General features: G+C 41.1%; 2 protein-coding genes across 2 annotated transcripts in view; both read right to left on the bottom strand.

Moving 5' to 3' along the window:
- Nucleotides 1–6: 6 nt before the first annotated feature.
- On the bottom strand, nucleotides 7–6460 carry mrpl3 (mitochondrial ribosomal protein L3). Its single transcript, XM_031854333.1, has 9 exons — nucleotides 6253–6460; nucleotides 5202–5383; nucleotides 5016–5107; nucleotides 4022–4120; nucleotides 2188–2287; nucleotides 1989–2049; nucleotides 1659–1770; nucleotides 1374–1451; nucleotides 7–1269 (listed from the first exon to the last, which is right to left on the bottom strand). Exons 1-9 carry the CDS (start codon nucleotides 6324–6326, stop codon nucleotides 1153–1155), a joined length of 915 nt encoding a protein of 304 aa, XP_031710193.1. The 5' UTR covers nucleotides 6327–6460; the 3' UTR covers nucleotides 7–1152.
- Nucleotides 6461–7572: 1112 nt separating this feature from the next.
- Nucleotides 7573–14541, bottom strand: part of cpne4b (copine IVb) — a 21065-nt gene continuing 14096 nt past the window's right edge. The window contains exons 11-16 of the mRNA XM_031854294.1: nucleotides 14350–14483; nucleotides 14139–14193; nucleotides 13868–13919; nucleotides 13167–13300; nucleotides 12537–12773; nucleotides 7573–8830 (exon numbers count right to left, since the gene is read on the bottom strand). Of these exons, the coding sequence (XP_031710154.1) occupies nucleotides 8699–8830; nucleotides 12537–12773; nucleotides 13167–13300; nucleotides 13868–13919; nucleotides 14139–14193; nucleotides 14350–14483 (744 nt within the window). The 3' untranslated portion in view covers nucleotides 7573–8698. The remainder of the gene's footprint in view (nucleotides 8831–12536; nucleotides 12774–13166; nucleotides 13301–13867; nucleotides 13920–14138; nucleotides 14194–14349; nucleotides 14484–14541) is intronic.

Here is a 14541-nt window from a genome sequence, read left to right as displayed (position 1 = left end):
ATTCAACCAAAAACTGCTCAAATGTGAGGATGCTCTGCTTTTCTGTGTTTTATTTCATTCTAAATAAAATATCTTTTGAGTTTTGTACAGTTGGTAGAAGAAAACAGGCACTTTGGTGATGTTACCGTATGTTCTGGAAAACGTGTTACAGGCATTTACCAAAATCTATTTTCAAATCTAATCAGCAGTTCTCAAACGTTTTCCGTCATGCCCCCCCTTCAGAAGCAGCAAAACCTTCAAGAAATCAAATCATGTTTTTGTATTTTTGATTCCTGGTTGGCAACATAACATCACAGTGAGTGATTACCTCTTTACATAGTAGCCGTTATTGCTAGTGGCAGATGCTGCCATTCCTGCCCTGAATGCAGATAAACACGAGGAATTCTCAAGGGAAGGAGTACAGGTGTCACCAAGGATTCAAATCTTCACAACATCATTATTCTTACTAATAATCTTGTTACAACTTAACATTTTAATCAATTACCAACAATATTGGGGAAAGATCAGTGTTTGTTATGAGTTCCCACATGAATCATATTCATTATAAAAAAATAATCAATGACGAAAGTTATTATTTGTTGCAGCCTTTAGTCTAAATTGTAATCAATAAAACATCTATTCTTCATTTACAGAGGGTCATTAGAGCTGCACAGAACAATACAAATAAACAATGAACAAACATTAACCTGCTCTAATGTGTGTGCCCTTTAGGGCAATATAATATAAGTGAATCTAGGGGTGTGTGTGTGTGTAACACAGCTGAGCTGGGTGAAATGCAATGCACATTTGTATTCATTATCGCTTGTCTGCAAAACAAATAACAGGCCGAGTGTGTGTCCACACACACAAAAAGGCAAACACAACCTGCCGAGTATGGAGATGGATGCTGTGTATATTATTAACATCATTAAGGTGCGCACTTCCATTCCCTCACAGAAGAACACACAAACACAAACAGATGCGTGTGCACACGCACACGCACATACACACACACACACACACACACACACGCACACACACACACACACACACACGCTGCTGATCCAGCACAGTGTCATGAAGATGGATCTTGCAGGTGTGAAGGTAGTTTTACAGGTGCAAGGTCACTTGTCTCTGTCAGAACACTAAGCATGCTGGGATTGACCTTCGATTTCATACATCACAAGTGTTTCTGAATATGATTATTTTTACCTTCAATACGCAGTTCTTGTGGCCGGGCACAGAGCCGTTGACATACAGCACGTTATACTTGGTATTGACCCTCCATATCTGGAAGAGAGAGGATGCAGATGAAAGAGCATTGAACTGACATTGCAGCCAAGGACAAAGAAAACTTCAACACCATGACCGTGTGTCCTTGTGAGTGCGTGTACCTTCAGTCCATAAGCTGTGACGAAGATGTTGCCCATCATGCCGGGCATCTTTTTCCCTTTGAAAACTTTGGCTGGATCCTAGACGCAGATGATGAAAGACACACGCGCTCACATGACCGGATTATGGGAAGCCAACTGTTCATATCTGGCATGGACGAGTGTCTTACACAGTACGTGTGTGTGTGTGAGCGTCTTACACAGTATGTGTGTGAGCGTCTTACACAGTACATGTGTGTGTGTGAGCGTCTTACACAGTACGTGTGAGTGAGCGTCTGTGTGTCTTACCCCTCCAGGTCCAGAAGCTCCTGGTCGGCGATGAGTTTTGGTTTGGCCGTGGGTGGCTGGCTGACCTTTGAACCCGTATCGCTTCATCACGCCTTGAAACCCCTTACCAATGCTACACACACACAAGAAAATTCATACTTTTAAATTCAAGTATGTTGACTTGTTGCCTCAGAGGATAGGGGTGTAAAAAGAGAGGTTTGGACTTTCTTGTAAAGTAAAAAAAGCGATCTTCAAAATGTGATGCTTGGAGCTGAAAAAGGGCAAGAAGTGGGAGAGGAAGCAAAGAGGAAGCGCCAGCGAGGAGGGAAAGCTGGCAGAAATATAACTTACGATTTGGCTGTGATGTCCACATATTGGCCTGGACGGAAATGTGCCGCATAAAGAGGAGTGCCTGAACACACAACAAACAAGATCACATTACATTTGTACCAAAACGGCCAAAAAGAAAAAAAAATGATTCTATTGTGCGACATGGAAAACATAGTAAATGAGTATTTATTTACTCATAAGCTAAATCACGTGTGTTTACCTGGCTTGATGAGGGCGTTGTCTGAGACTTTGAAGGTGGTGACTTTATGTTTCGGAGGCACGCCCGCATTCTGGAACATCTCCATTTGCTCTTCAGACCTCTGTCGGTCAGAGTGACAGAAAGAGAGAGAGAGAGAAAATGTTTGAGGAAGCAATGTGAGAACGAACAGCAGTTGGACTTTGGCATATTAAAATTAACAGTGGGCCCTGTTATGACTGTACAGCAGCCAAACACACACACACACACACGCACGCACACACACACACACGCAGGCATACGCGTGCACACACTTGGCAGTGAGTGCCTCTGACATTTGCTTTCGCTCGGCTCGCTCTCATCTCAGCCCCTCCAGTCACTCTACACTCTCTCTCTCTCCCTTTCAACAGACGGGTGAGAAGCAGCCTGCCAGAGCTTCTCACTCCGACAAACTCCGTGTGAGAGGGATTCTAAAACAACCTGTCAAGCTATCAAGACCCAGTGAATACATTACACTTTGATTTATACAGCCGTGTTCTTTTTTTCCCCTTAACCATATAAAGACAGATGCAACATTTAGAAAGAAAAGTGCCTCCTCATACATACTAAGAGGTGATTTAAAAAGAGCAAAAAACAACAACTTTAAAATTGTCTACTCTTTTTGAGATAGACGTGTTGGTTCACAGGACAGCCAGTGTTGCCGTCTGTCACTTTCGGCTGCAGTGTTTGTGTTATAGAGGTCAGTCTGACGCAGCGATGGGACCGTAAGAGTTTATTACGAGCATGAAAGACAATTTATAAATGTGTGTGTGTGCAGGAAATAGCGGCAATGAAATCTATTAGATCCAGTTTATTTAGACGCCTGAGATGAGACACTGATGTGTTGGTGGGTGAGCATAATTTCCTGACTCTGGATCTGTATTCATGAACGCTTTTAGAACTGGGAGGCCTGATGTGATCTCAATTCTACGGGGAAATGACAAAAAGTCAGTCGTGCTTCCATAAAGCTGTCGCACCGATTCGATTTTATTTTTCATGATGATGAAATGTAGCCAAAACTAAAATGAGCAAATAATGGACATTGTGATGCGAGTGAGTATTTGGCTGCTCTGCTGGCATTAAGAGCATAGCGACGGGTACGATAAGATATTCTCACACAATTTAGTACAAATTGAACGGTTCAACAAGTTTCAGCCTTCTTAATGAATATTATATGTAAAGTAATCGTCTATAATGTTGAGATTTGTGGTGGAATTTTTAGTGAAGAATTCAAACCAAAGACATTTCTTTGTATTGTTATATATTATTGAGTAATGATGCAATTTCTAGGTAAAAAATAAATAAGCAGAAAATAATTATGAGACGTTTCTGTTTCTGGGACAGCTGCTGAACGACCTCTCATGGAATAACAAAGCAGAGGCATTTCAGCTTTCTATGATTATCCTCACAAGTCTAACAAGTCAAAAACATATTTTTGTCTTCCAAAATGTTACTTTTCATACAACCTGCAATAACTATGGCCTCTATCAACTACTGAGGGAAATATCGGGCTCCACTGTGTTCACCAGCTCGTCTCTACTAACTTATGCTGTTTGTTGTTGAGCAACAAGTTTACAGGCTTTTTGTGTGTGAAAGCATTTAAAAAAAGAAACAAAACGGTGGCTTTGCGAGCCAGACAGTTAAACAATGTGCTGAAATTCACTATAAAGTAATAATAATATATAAATAATAATAATATAATAAGTGTCTGTAAAGCGAAGGGAAGCAGTCGTTTCATATGTCAACATATCCAGTTTCTCAGCTAAGATAAACAAACTAACACATGCATTATTTAATGATATTAACAGCTGTTTCTTACATGGAATGGTGATACGTTTTTCCCTCCGACCAAGAGGGCGGCGGTGTGTCCATCATATTCTTCCTTGGACAGGTACTTTATTACATGGCAGTCCTGCACCTGGAAAAAACCCAACAGTGGCTGGATTAACAACAGTCAACAATGTGCAACTCTGACCTACAACAAATAAAATATGCAATTAGCTGAAAGTGTAAAACACTTAAATATGGGGCAACTGGCTAACTCACAGAACCTCTTTAGGATGACATCACCATTTAGCAGTACGTGATACATTGCGAGTAAATCAGAGGACGAGGAAAGAAGAGGAAAATATAACCCACATAAATGACAAAATGTCATTTTACAAAGCAACATTCAAAATGCTGTGCTATTAATTGTCCCATACTTTCAGTGTGGCTTCAGATAGAACATGTACCACAATGCCAAAGTGGTGGGAGTACTTTCACCCCGAAAAAGTACAATTAAATGCTCTACTTTTCAATCTAGCACAGACTGTTCCCGAGTCAGCTGAAAAGAAACAAATGACTAAAAGTGAATCAGCAGACGGGAAAGAAGTTTGTGTTTGTCCTTGATTCTGATATGACGTGGCGGTGATGACAAAGTCTTAGTATTAACTTTGACATTTCACTTTAAATTGCAACAGGAGTTTGTTGTGCTACCCAATACAGTGAGTCACTATCAATAAAGATGAGAGTTAGCGCACACGGCTGCAGTTTGCAATCAATTCACTTCACTGACGGATTAGTCGATGAGATTGAAACGTGATGAGAATAAACGTCAAATCTCTTCAGGGTGTTCAATGTTTGCTATTGTTCCTGTCGCCGCCCCCCCCCCCACACTCTCTACAGAACAATCCAATGTATCTGACTGATACTTTAACCTGCTGCTCATTTCATTACGGATCACAAACACACATCATCATTACTGAAGAACATCTGCGGTTGTTTTGATGCAAAGTGAAGGCACAACAGCTGTGTGTGTGTGTGTGGGCTACCTGTAACATGGTGGCGACATGTCTTTCGCCCGTTTTTGTCCAGATAGGAGCCATCCCCAACTTTACGGCTACTAGCCCAACTCTTCGACTACCTGGGCAGAGGAGCAGATGAAAAGACGGTTGAAGTGTGAGCGAACAGAACGGGGGCTGGTGATGTTCACAGCTCTCACCGACCACAACACCTACCCCGTGTCCACTCTTGACGCTGCCAAGGCTCATCTTTGAGCGGGTTGAGCTTATCAGCTGTTTGTCGCCTGTATTCCTGCGCCGCGCTCTTTCTCATGTACTCCTGGTTGTCCTCTGTGAGGTGTTCATCAAACCACGTTGTGGTCTTTACCGTCCTAATACAACCCGCCACGTGTGCAGGACTGCAAGAAAAAAGAAATTCAGGGAATTAGGTGGAGCTATTTCCCAGTAAGACCATCACGAACGTCCAGAGCTAGACTAATAATGACCAGTAACTGTGTCCAGGTAGCATACATGTGTGCTTATTACTTAAGGGCTGCAAATAATTATTATTTTGCCTTGCCAATTAATGTTAAATTGCAGAACATAGTTAGATATGCCTATTGCAATTTAAAGAGTTTGAGGCTAATTCGTGCATTCACTGTTTAACCTAAACTGAAGATTGCCTCCCTGCCTCAGATCTCATACTACTCTGGCACTTTAGTAATAACAATAATTATTATAATATGTCCTCGCAGATGAATAACAAGCAGGTTCACACATCCACAGGGACAGTTTGTGCATCACTGCTTAGTGACGAGTCAGTCAATAAGCTTCATTTAAAACAGTTACACAGGACTGAATGAACCGTGGTGACATGTTGTCATAATAAAGTCTGCCCACCAACACGTGACTCATGTGTTACTGTAGACTGGTCCATCAGTGTTGTCCTTTATAACGGTCTCTACATTAATCATTTAGTATTTCGTGTAACATTAGAGCACTAAAAATCTAAAACATACACCAAAAGAATACAAGTCAAGAAACCTTGAGAAACTGTAGGAAATATTTACACGATGACGTTTGTTATAAGAGACAATTAAGCTAGCTTTGGTGTTGCTTTGCAGGGGGGGGGGTAACAGTAGCTCATTTATATGCAAATAAAAGGCTAAGATATAAACAAGAACAGCGTAGAATTAGACTGTACAGGTAATTCACGACAGCAACCTACGTGCTGAAGCTAACTTCAGTTCAGTTACATTGACACAACTAGCCAGTTAGCATTAGCCACCTTTCAGCTGCTGTCCGGAGAGAAAATATTCGAGTTCCCCGCTGAAGAAGAAACCGACAGCTCCACGACGCCATTGCGCTCTGTAACGTGTACACTTGGCTACATATGAATATGTAAAAAGCTACACACAAACTAAAGGGACACGAGCTCTCACAGCATACGCACAACCATGCCTTCGATTTCGTCCTGTTCTAAATGTCACCCTGGCTACTTCCGGTCCGTGAGATAAACAGATCCCCTGCACAGAGGGTCATGAAAATGGTTCCACGCAACTAATTTTATTTCTTAATTTGATACTTTGATACTCCAAAACGCGATTAAACTGTTATAGTTATATAAAACTTAATGTTGCTAAAGATTTGATACAAATAACCCAACAGAAACGAAACAAGAATTTCAAAGTTCATTCTTGACCTTGGAAACAACAATTGACATAACAATTTCCCTTAAAGGTTAATTTAGTAGTTTTCGAGCTTTCAATCATACAACCTGATCTTCATTAACAGATGGATTTTGCTAAGTTGTCCTGGAAATGTTGATGTTTACATTTCCATTCATGAGCTCTATACAAGGCATAAAATAATAAAGAACAATGATAAATAAAACAAATAAGCATGATAAATGTGTTGTATTTTGAAGGGTATCAAGTAAAACAAGTCACATTGAAAATCTCCTGAATTTTAACTATACACTGAGTAACATTTGAAAATCGTTTTTTTAATTCATTATTAGTGTTATTGCTCATTGTCCCAGGTAATTGTATTAAATATAAAAAATATAGCTTAAGATAATGATATTAGATTTTATAATAGACCAGAAAAGATTAGTATATAAGGTAGAGTATTTCTCCTTTTCAGTGGTTTCATCCAGCCTTTATACATCCGATCCACTCACTGTCTCTCAATGTAATTCCTCTGATGTCGGTGGTCTCTGACACAGATATCAGGAGGTTTCTCTGTTGAATACTGATCAGACTGTCAGAGACCGAGGCACGCATGCAGTGCACTCTCAGGACAGCACAACTTTGGTTTGCCCTAATTAACTATATGGAGATTTGGGAGATAATTTATTCTTGTATTTTAATGTCTGTCTGGGAGATATAGAGGAGAGTGAAAGAGAAATGTTGTGGATGAAGATGTCACGAACCAGCACTCCACAATACTTGAAACTGCAACACAAACAAATAACACTGTCAACCTACAGGGCTGTCCATTAGAGATATAGATAGAGGTGAGTGATATCTAAGTGGAGGTCTGCATAAACAAATAGTCTGCATATTCAGTAAACGGAGAAACAGATGCTCAAAGGGAAAAATAAATCAAGTCTTTGTTGTCGTTCTTTTTAATTCTAGGTTATATCGCAACCCTGAACACACAAAATGCATTTTGATTTATGTCACTTGGGAGGAAGTCAATTTGTTATACATGAATTCCTTGGAGAACCTTACAATGATAAATACATGTCTAGCCCCACACCTTACACTATCCTTTACCAAAAACCAAAAAATCTAAAATTGAATTGAATCCCAGGCAATTTATAGACATATTTATCTACCCACAACATGATTAATACAAGTACACATACACACAAACATTGGATCACACCGAAATGAGAAAACCAAAATGTCTTTATTATAATCAACATGCAGAATACAGAAAAAAACAGTTTTCAGCTCACTGATAAGTGTCTACCACACACGCTTTGCTAACCTCCCAAAACTCTTTACAATGTAAGAAGGTTATTAAGAAATTATTACAATTATTAAGTTGTTCATTTCCATTTAGCAAAATCTCAAACAAATCTGTAGAAAAGAACCCCCAAACACCCACGACAACCCTGAATGTCACTCAAATGACAGAGATACTTTATTTCATAACTAGCAAGCGGGTACTGGAGATTGGATATTAGCAGGAGCTGAATTATTCATGCGTTTATGCGGTACACTAACAGGGACACCGTTGCCATAAATAACATTTGAATTGCTAATTCTAAGCATTGCGGGCTATGCAGTCACATTTTTTTTACTACCCACAGATCTTTTGGGTTACTTAGGCTACTTGCTAGTTATCTAAATAAGGTAGGAATGTCATTTCTTTGGGTGGGCTATGGTCTGAGTCTGCATGCTGGTTCAAAAGACTGCTCTTATTTCTATAAATATCTTTTAGGTATACAGTAGATAGTAATAATTTCCCAGGTGACGCCATTGTGGCCAAACATGCAACAGTCATCAACGGTGTAGTTCAAATTGTTTCACCAGAACGAACTAATTCTCTGAGCTAGACTACTTTATGTATTATGTGATATGGTTATGTGTTTGTTTGTGTGTGGAAATATGCTTGTGCTTTTACTTGTGTATATGTATTATACAGTACATACATACATTTGTATATGTATATATACATGATATATGTATGTATTTGAGTGTATGTTTGCATGTAGTCCATTGTCAGGGGCTGAAGGTTCTTGTGGACTCATAGTCCGACATACACTTGGGTTTGATGCCTTTTGCGTTGTAGTAATCCACCACCTGGTTAGGGACTTCTGCCAAAACACTCTTAGCCAGTGCAGCTGGGGAGGCCTGGAGACACAGAGACAGAAGGAGAGCGAGGAAGCGAGGGGTCACAAATACACACACGTCATCAGCCATGCATGATTCTAGGATGCTACGATTTGCCGTTGTGTTGCTGTCAGCCTGAAGCTGTCAAAGGTCTGGACTAGTGAGACTGATGTTATCAGACAAGCTCATTTGAAAACCTCAAAACGTCCCTGCTTTCACCTTTTTGTCCTCTAGCATCATAGTTTGTTTGCTATGGAGAAAAGCTCATCAGATCCTGTCTATTCATTAAAAATAATGCATGAAAGCAAACTCTTTACACATTACAAAAGCAAATGATCATGCATTAAACCTGGGTACAGATAATACTGGAAAGTAGTCCCCTTGTGTTTGGTCCTATTTTGCTATTATTTGAGAAAAAACAAAAGGCAATTCCAATTTTCATGGGTCAGCATAGGTTTGTGGAAAATGTACGTTTTCCTAACAGGAACCAATGCAGCCAATAAAATGACAATAAAGTTTATGTTTGAAACCTCCACACTGAATTACAAAAACTACGACATTAATTGGAGCTATTTGTTGCTAGGATTCTCGTTCTAGCCTTCTAGAATTCTCATAATCACCTCAGCTAAGTGTTTATTTTTATTCATTGTATTCTGATCTATTGTGTCCTCTGTGAATGGTTCAACACTGGGGCAATTATTTCTGTGCTTTTATGTGTCTGTATATGACTTTTTGCCTCTTTGCTTTTTATTTTGTTACACATATCTAATAAATAACTAATAAAAAACAGTTGGTCACAAAAAGACCTGTCTTATTCCATCAAAGGACTAGAATGATGATGGATTAAATGTAAGACTTTTCCTTTGAAATATACAGTTAAAAAAAGGGAAGCACATTCTTATGCGTACATGAATTCACACGCATACAAGTCAGCCACTCCTCCACCTGAACGCTCACATGCTCCCACACCGCACACACCTCCAATTCCTGTAAGTCAGAGAGTCTGTCGTATACTCCGTCTCCCATAATTCCCAGAGACAATGCACCATCAAAGTGCAGCCACCCCGACCCCACTCCCTCTCCTTCCTCCTCTCATTTCCACCTTCCCTCCCAGCTCCTATCTACCTGTTATCCCCCACTCTGCCTGTCTCACAGCAGCTCCATCCTGCTAATCCCTTCTGAAAAGAAACGACAGAGCAGAAAATCACCTCTCCACCTCTGTCACACACTCCCTCGCTCCCTTTTGTCTTTAGCTCCGGTCTCCTGTTGACCCCCCCCCACCCCGCCCCTGCGCCACCACCACAACCACCGGCCGCTGTCTCTCTCCCTCCACCTTCCGCTTCTGCTCCTCCAAATTTGTTCTTCACCTCTCCTCTCTGACTGTCTCTCTATTTACTTTTAGGTTTATGTTTGAGCACTTTGTCTCCCCCTTCTCTCTCTGTTCAGCTGGATGTAATTTGTTGATGTCTCAACCTGTCACAGACCAAACTCACCATAACAGACCGGGCCAAACTGACCCTGTCAAAGTCAGACAAAATTAATGCCACCAGAGAGATACACGTGCACATACACGCACACACACACACACACACACGCGCATTGAGAAGATAGCTGATGGGTTTTGACGAGCACGCCAAGCATATTACGCCCACACATTCACACTCGTTACCCCCTGAATACAGCACTTCTTGACACCCACCCATCCACCCAACACACACACACACACACACACACACACACACACACACACACACACAGACAGATAGAGCCAATGCTGAGTAGAACGTTTTAAAAGCCATTGCTTGGTGTGCCCCCTTGGTATTGAACCTCGATACTTTTCGAGTAACAATAAATAATGTTTACTCACACTTTCATCGCACATTTCCACATCTTTCTTCTAAACGATAATACTTCTCTACCGACTCCTGAAACTATCAGTAGCTGCAACCTTGGGTAATGCTGACAAATTATGTACGTCATTCCTCGAACACGAACTGTCCTTGGTGAACGTGCTTTTAAAGCTTTTGCAACCTCATCTTTGTGTGCGCTACAGAGACACACTAGATTCATTTATAAACACAGAAGATTTTAAAAACAGGATTAAGTACTATATTTGACCCTTGGATGTACATGTCCTGTTACGGGAGAACACTGCTAATTCATTGTTTGATGTCATTTGACTGGTCTTTTATGTGAAATGTCTTATGTTGACATAACTGACACGCATTACCATGATTGTCTGCTATTGTCCATTCATGTATTTGTGCTGCAGATATTAACATACTGTACTGAAAACAAATTCCACCTGCCATGCCTTGGCCATGCGGCTAATATATGGCCAAGACTCCTTCGCTAAAGACAAATTATTTATGTCACAGAAATAATTTAAGACTAAAATACATTTTATTTGTTTGTTTTAGAATTGTATCCAATATGAGATGTCATTTTCCCCATTAGTAAGCAACGGCGAACAGCAAATCAAGACTCATTTATGTGATATGTATGTTCTCTGTTGAAGTACGGGCTAGAGAAAACTGTGGGCCACGTGATTTAAGGATGACTAAAAAGTGCTGCTGTTGTGGTTGTTGTTGCCTTAAAGAAACTCTTCAGCATGCCATTAGGGTTCAGGTGCCCCCAATTTGTGTTTGTGAGACACAAATATATCATGGTCAAATAGGCCACAACCGTGGGATTAAAACTGTGTTTCAATTCAAACACAAAGCTATCAATTTTCGAAGAGGAGCAGTGAGTGGCCATTACAGGATAACAGAAAACATGATGTAAGGAATGAAGTGCCATAAAGTCATCAATCTAACTCGATAATGTCAGCTGCATAGCAATTTCTATCAAAAATGTAGCCACCATACTACTACTGGTCGTACCAGGCCAAGTAATGCTGTATTTACAAAACCCCTGAACATAAACTGAAGGGTGTGTTTTATTGCTTATGAATTCCTCTTCTCATTTGTAAGATAAGGATTGTGTTATATTTCTTCCATATGTTACATATTCTCACTTCAAATGATTATATTTACTATCTGTGTTAACCATCTGGTAAATTTACTAGATGTTATTTCAGCACCACGTCCTGTTCAAAAGAGCCGGACCAGGCACAGTGGCAGCTTGTCTTCATGTGTGGGCATTGATTATCACAGAGGTTATGACACCATATTTACTATCTTTTACATGAGCCTTGTGCATACATTGTTTTCTGCAGTAGATTTGTGAAAACTTAGTTTTTTCAGTACAGAACCTCAGGTGTTGTTCTGGCAACGGTATTGAAAAAAAAACACTTGAGCCCACTTAAGAGGCTTTTTTAAAGTCTGTGGCCTTGCTGTGAAATTCCTTAACGTTTAATGACAAGATACTCTTTTGTAACCTCACATTTCTTATGCCCTTTACTGTTGTTATTCAGCTTGAAAAAGCTCTTACGTATTAAAGTAAGAGCTCGGTATCCACTATAGTTATGCTGGCTGTGAAGAAGTAACCACACGAGGTAGAAAAATATAGCTGAAATACAGCATCTTGTGCAAAAAGCATGTTACAAAACTCATTCTGCTGCTTTATTATGTAGTGCCCCATTTGTATGTGTCTTGATGTTGCCTGACCTCCCTGGAGAATTAGTCACATTTTCTGGCAGGAATGCATTTATAAAAAGCTCTATGATTTTTCCAGAAATCCAAAACTTCTACCCCTCGCCCTTCTCCCCTCCTCAATCACCACCCACGTGTTTGAAGTCCTTGAAGGGGACGAACTGGACGATGTCGCGGAGGACAGGCTCGCCCTTTGGTGAACGCAGGATCCCATCGTCCCCGTCCAATATCTGCATGTCTGTGAAGTCTGCGTTGCCCACGCCGACGATGATGACTGACATGGGCAGGTGGGACGCATGCACGATGGCCTCCCGTGTGTCCGCCATGTCGGTGATGACGCCGTCTGTCAGGATCAACAGGATGAAGTATTCCTGATGGGAGGGGAGAAAGTTGTGGGTGGATGTGGGAAGGGAGGAATAGATATTCGATGACTTTTATGTTCTCAAAGTGGCTTCTTGTCAGGGGCTAATTTGAATAAAACTCATTCGAATCCACTAGAGAGCCAGAAAGAAGAGGGAGGCATTACTGCAGAGAGGAATTTGTGCTCTAAAATTTATGACTGGAATTAAATTAATATCAATCACTTCCTCCCTCTTTTCAATGCATCTCTTTCTGCCCCTTCCTAGTCCCATCTTTTATCTGTTCTATCTTTTCATTGCTATTTGTCTCTCCCTTCTCCTCCTGTGTCCCAGGGCAAACACCAACAACAATCACAACAACAGGAACAAAATAGCCCAGACTTTCTTTCTCATTATCTCGCTCACCATGGCCTCTTTGGTGTGCATCTCCTCGGAGGCAGACGAAGCAACTTTTTGGATGATTGGAGCGATGTTGGTGGGCCCGTAGAGCTGGATCTTAGGGAGGCAATTCTGGTAGGCCTCCACCACGCCTTGGATCCCTGCAACACACAGGCTCTTTTGCCACTTATATATTTGTCTTCACCTCTCCAAGTCAAAGTTCTTGTACTTGCAAAAGTATCCACTAAAATGAATCGCTCTGTATGATTACACTCCAAGGTGACTGGGCAATTTTCAACAAGCATTCCCATAGTCCACACAAACTACGCTGATACACACACACACACCTTCACGGCAGGAACACAGCTATGTGGGGAGAAGAGCACAAAAGCCCATTTCACACATACAGATTAGTGTTGTTTTTGTCTGTATCTTAGAGGCCGAAATACTTCCTGCAGCATAGTGACAAATCTCCCAGCTGCATATGTGTATGTGTGTGTGTGTGCGTGTATTTGTATATTTGAGGGGAAGAAACCGAGTAGGGACCGATATAGAGGGAGAAATATGGGTCTAACTGGGAGGGAGAGATGAGAGGCCTGCAGCAGTGCTACTGCGGGACTGCTTTGGTCCTGTGGTGCATGAATAAAAGTTTTTGTGAGTCAAGAAGTCTGTGTAAATACAAGGAAGTGTGTGTGTGTGTGTGTGTGTGTGTTTGTTTGATAGCTCACCAGCACATTCAGGATTGTCCTCATCAGAGTTCACGGCGAAATCATGTGAAACCTTCACGTGGGGCAGAGAGAGAACACAGAGCCGTTAACCGCCACGTCAAATTGAACACTCAGCACAACATGTTCAGTCCAATTTACAGTTTGGCAGATGCATTCTCTTTTCATGTTGATCAAAAGCAAGCTGTGCCTCAGAAAGAGATCTCAAGCCTAAATCTAAAGTAACCACAACTCCCCCTGTTGCTGTGAACACACATACACACAAATGCCCTACCTTGAAGTCAGGTGGTATCAGTGCTCCAAAACCAAACGCAGGGAACATTTTATCACTAGAGAAAGACAAAAAGGCACGTAATTCACTGAAAACGATCGAGAAAGGCACAGAGGACAAAGAAGGACAAAGGCCTTGAGAGGGACAAGCTAGTGTGTGTATGTGTATGTGTGCGAGTGTGTCATCGATAGATAAATGATGAAGTGGTTTCTACCTGTCATAGTCTTGGCAGATCTCTCCTACAGCCACCAGCGCTTTGAGGTACTCGTTGGGCTGGTAGGGATGGATGTAGTGGAGGGAGCAGCTGTTTCTGGGATCACCATTGGATGCTGTGAAGTCTATTGCCACCTGGGACAGAAACACACACACACACACACACACACACACACACACACACACACACACA

The sequence above is a fragment of the Anarrhichthys ocellatus genome, unplaced genomic scaffold, assembly GCF_004355925.1.
Source record: "Anarrhichthys ocellatus isolate YVR2014 unplaced genomic scaffold, GSC_Weel_1.0 scaffold14, whole genome shotgun sequence".
Taxonomy (NCBI): Eukaryota; Metazoa; Chordata; class Actinopteri; order Perciformes; family Anarhichadidae; genus Anarrhichthys; species Anarrhichthys ocellatus.
The sequence above is the reverse complement of the archived record's forward strand: the minus strand, read 5'-3'. Positions and strand labels throughout refer to the sequence as shown.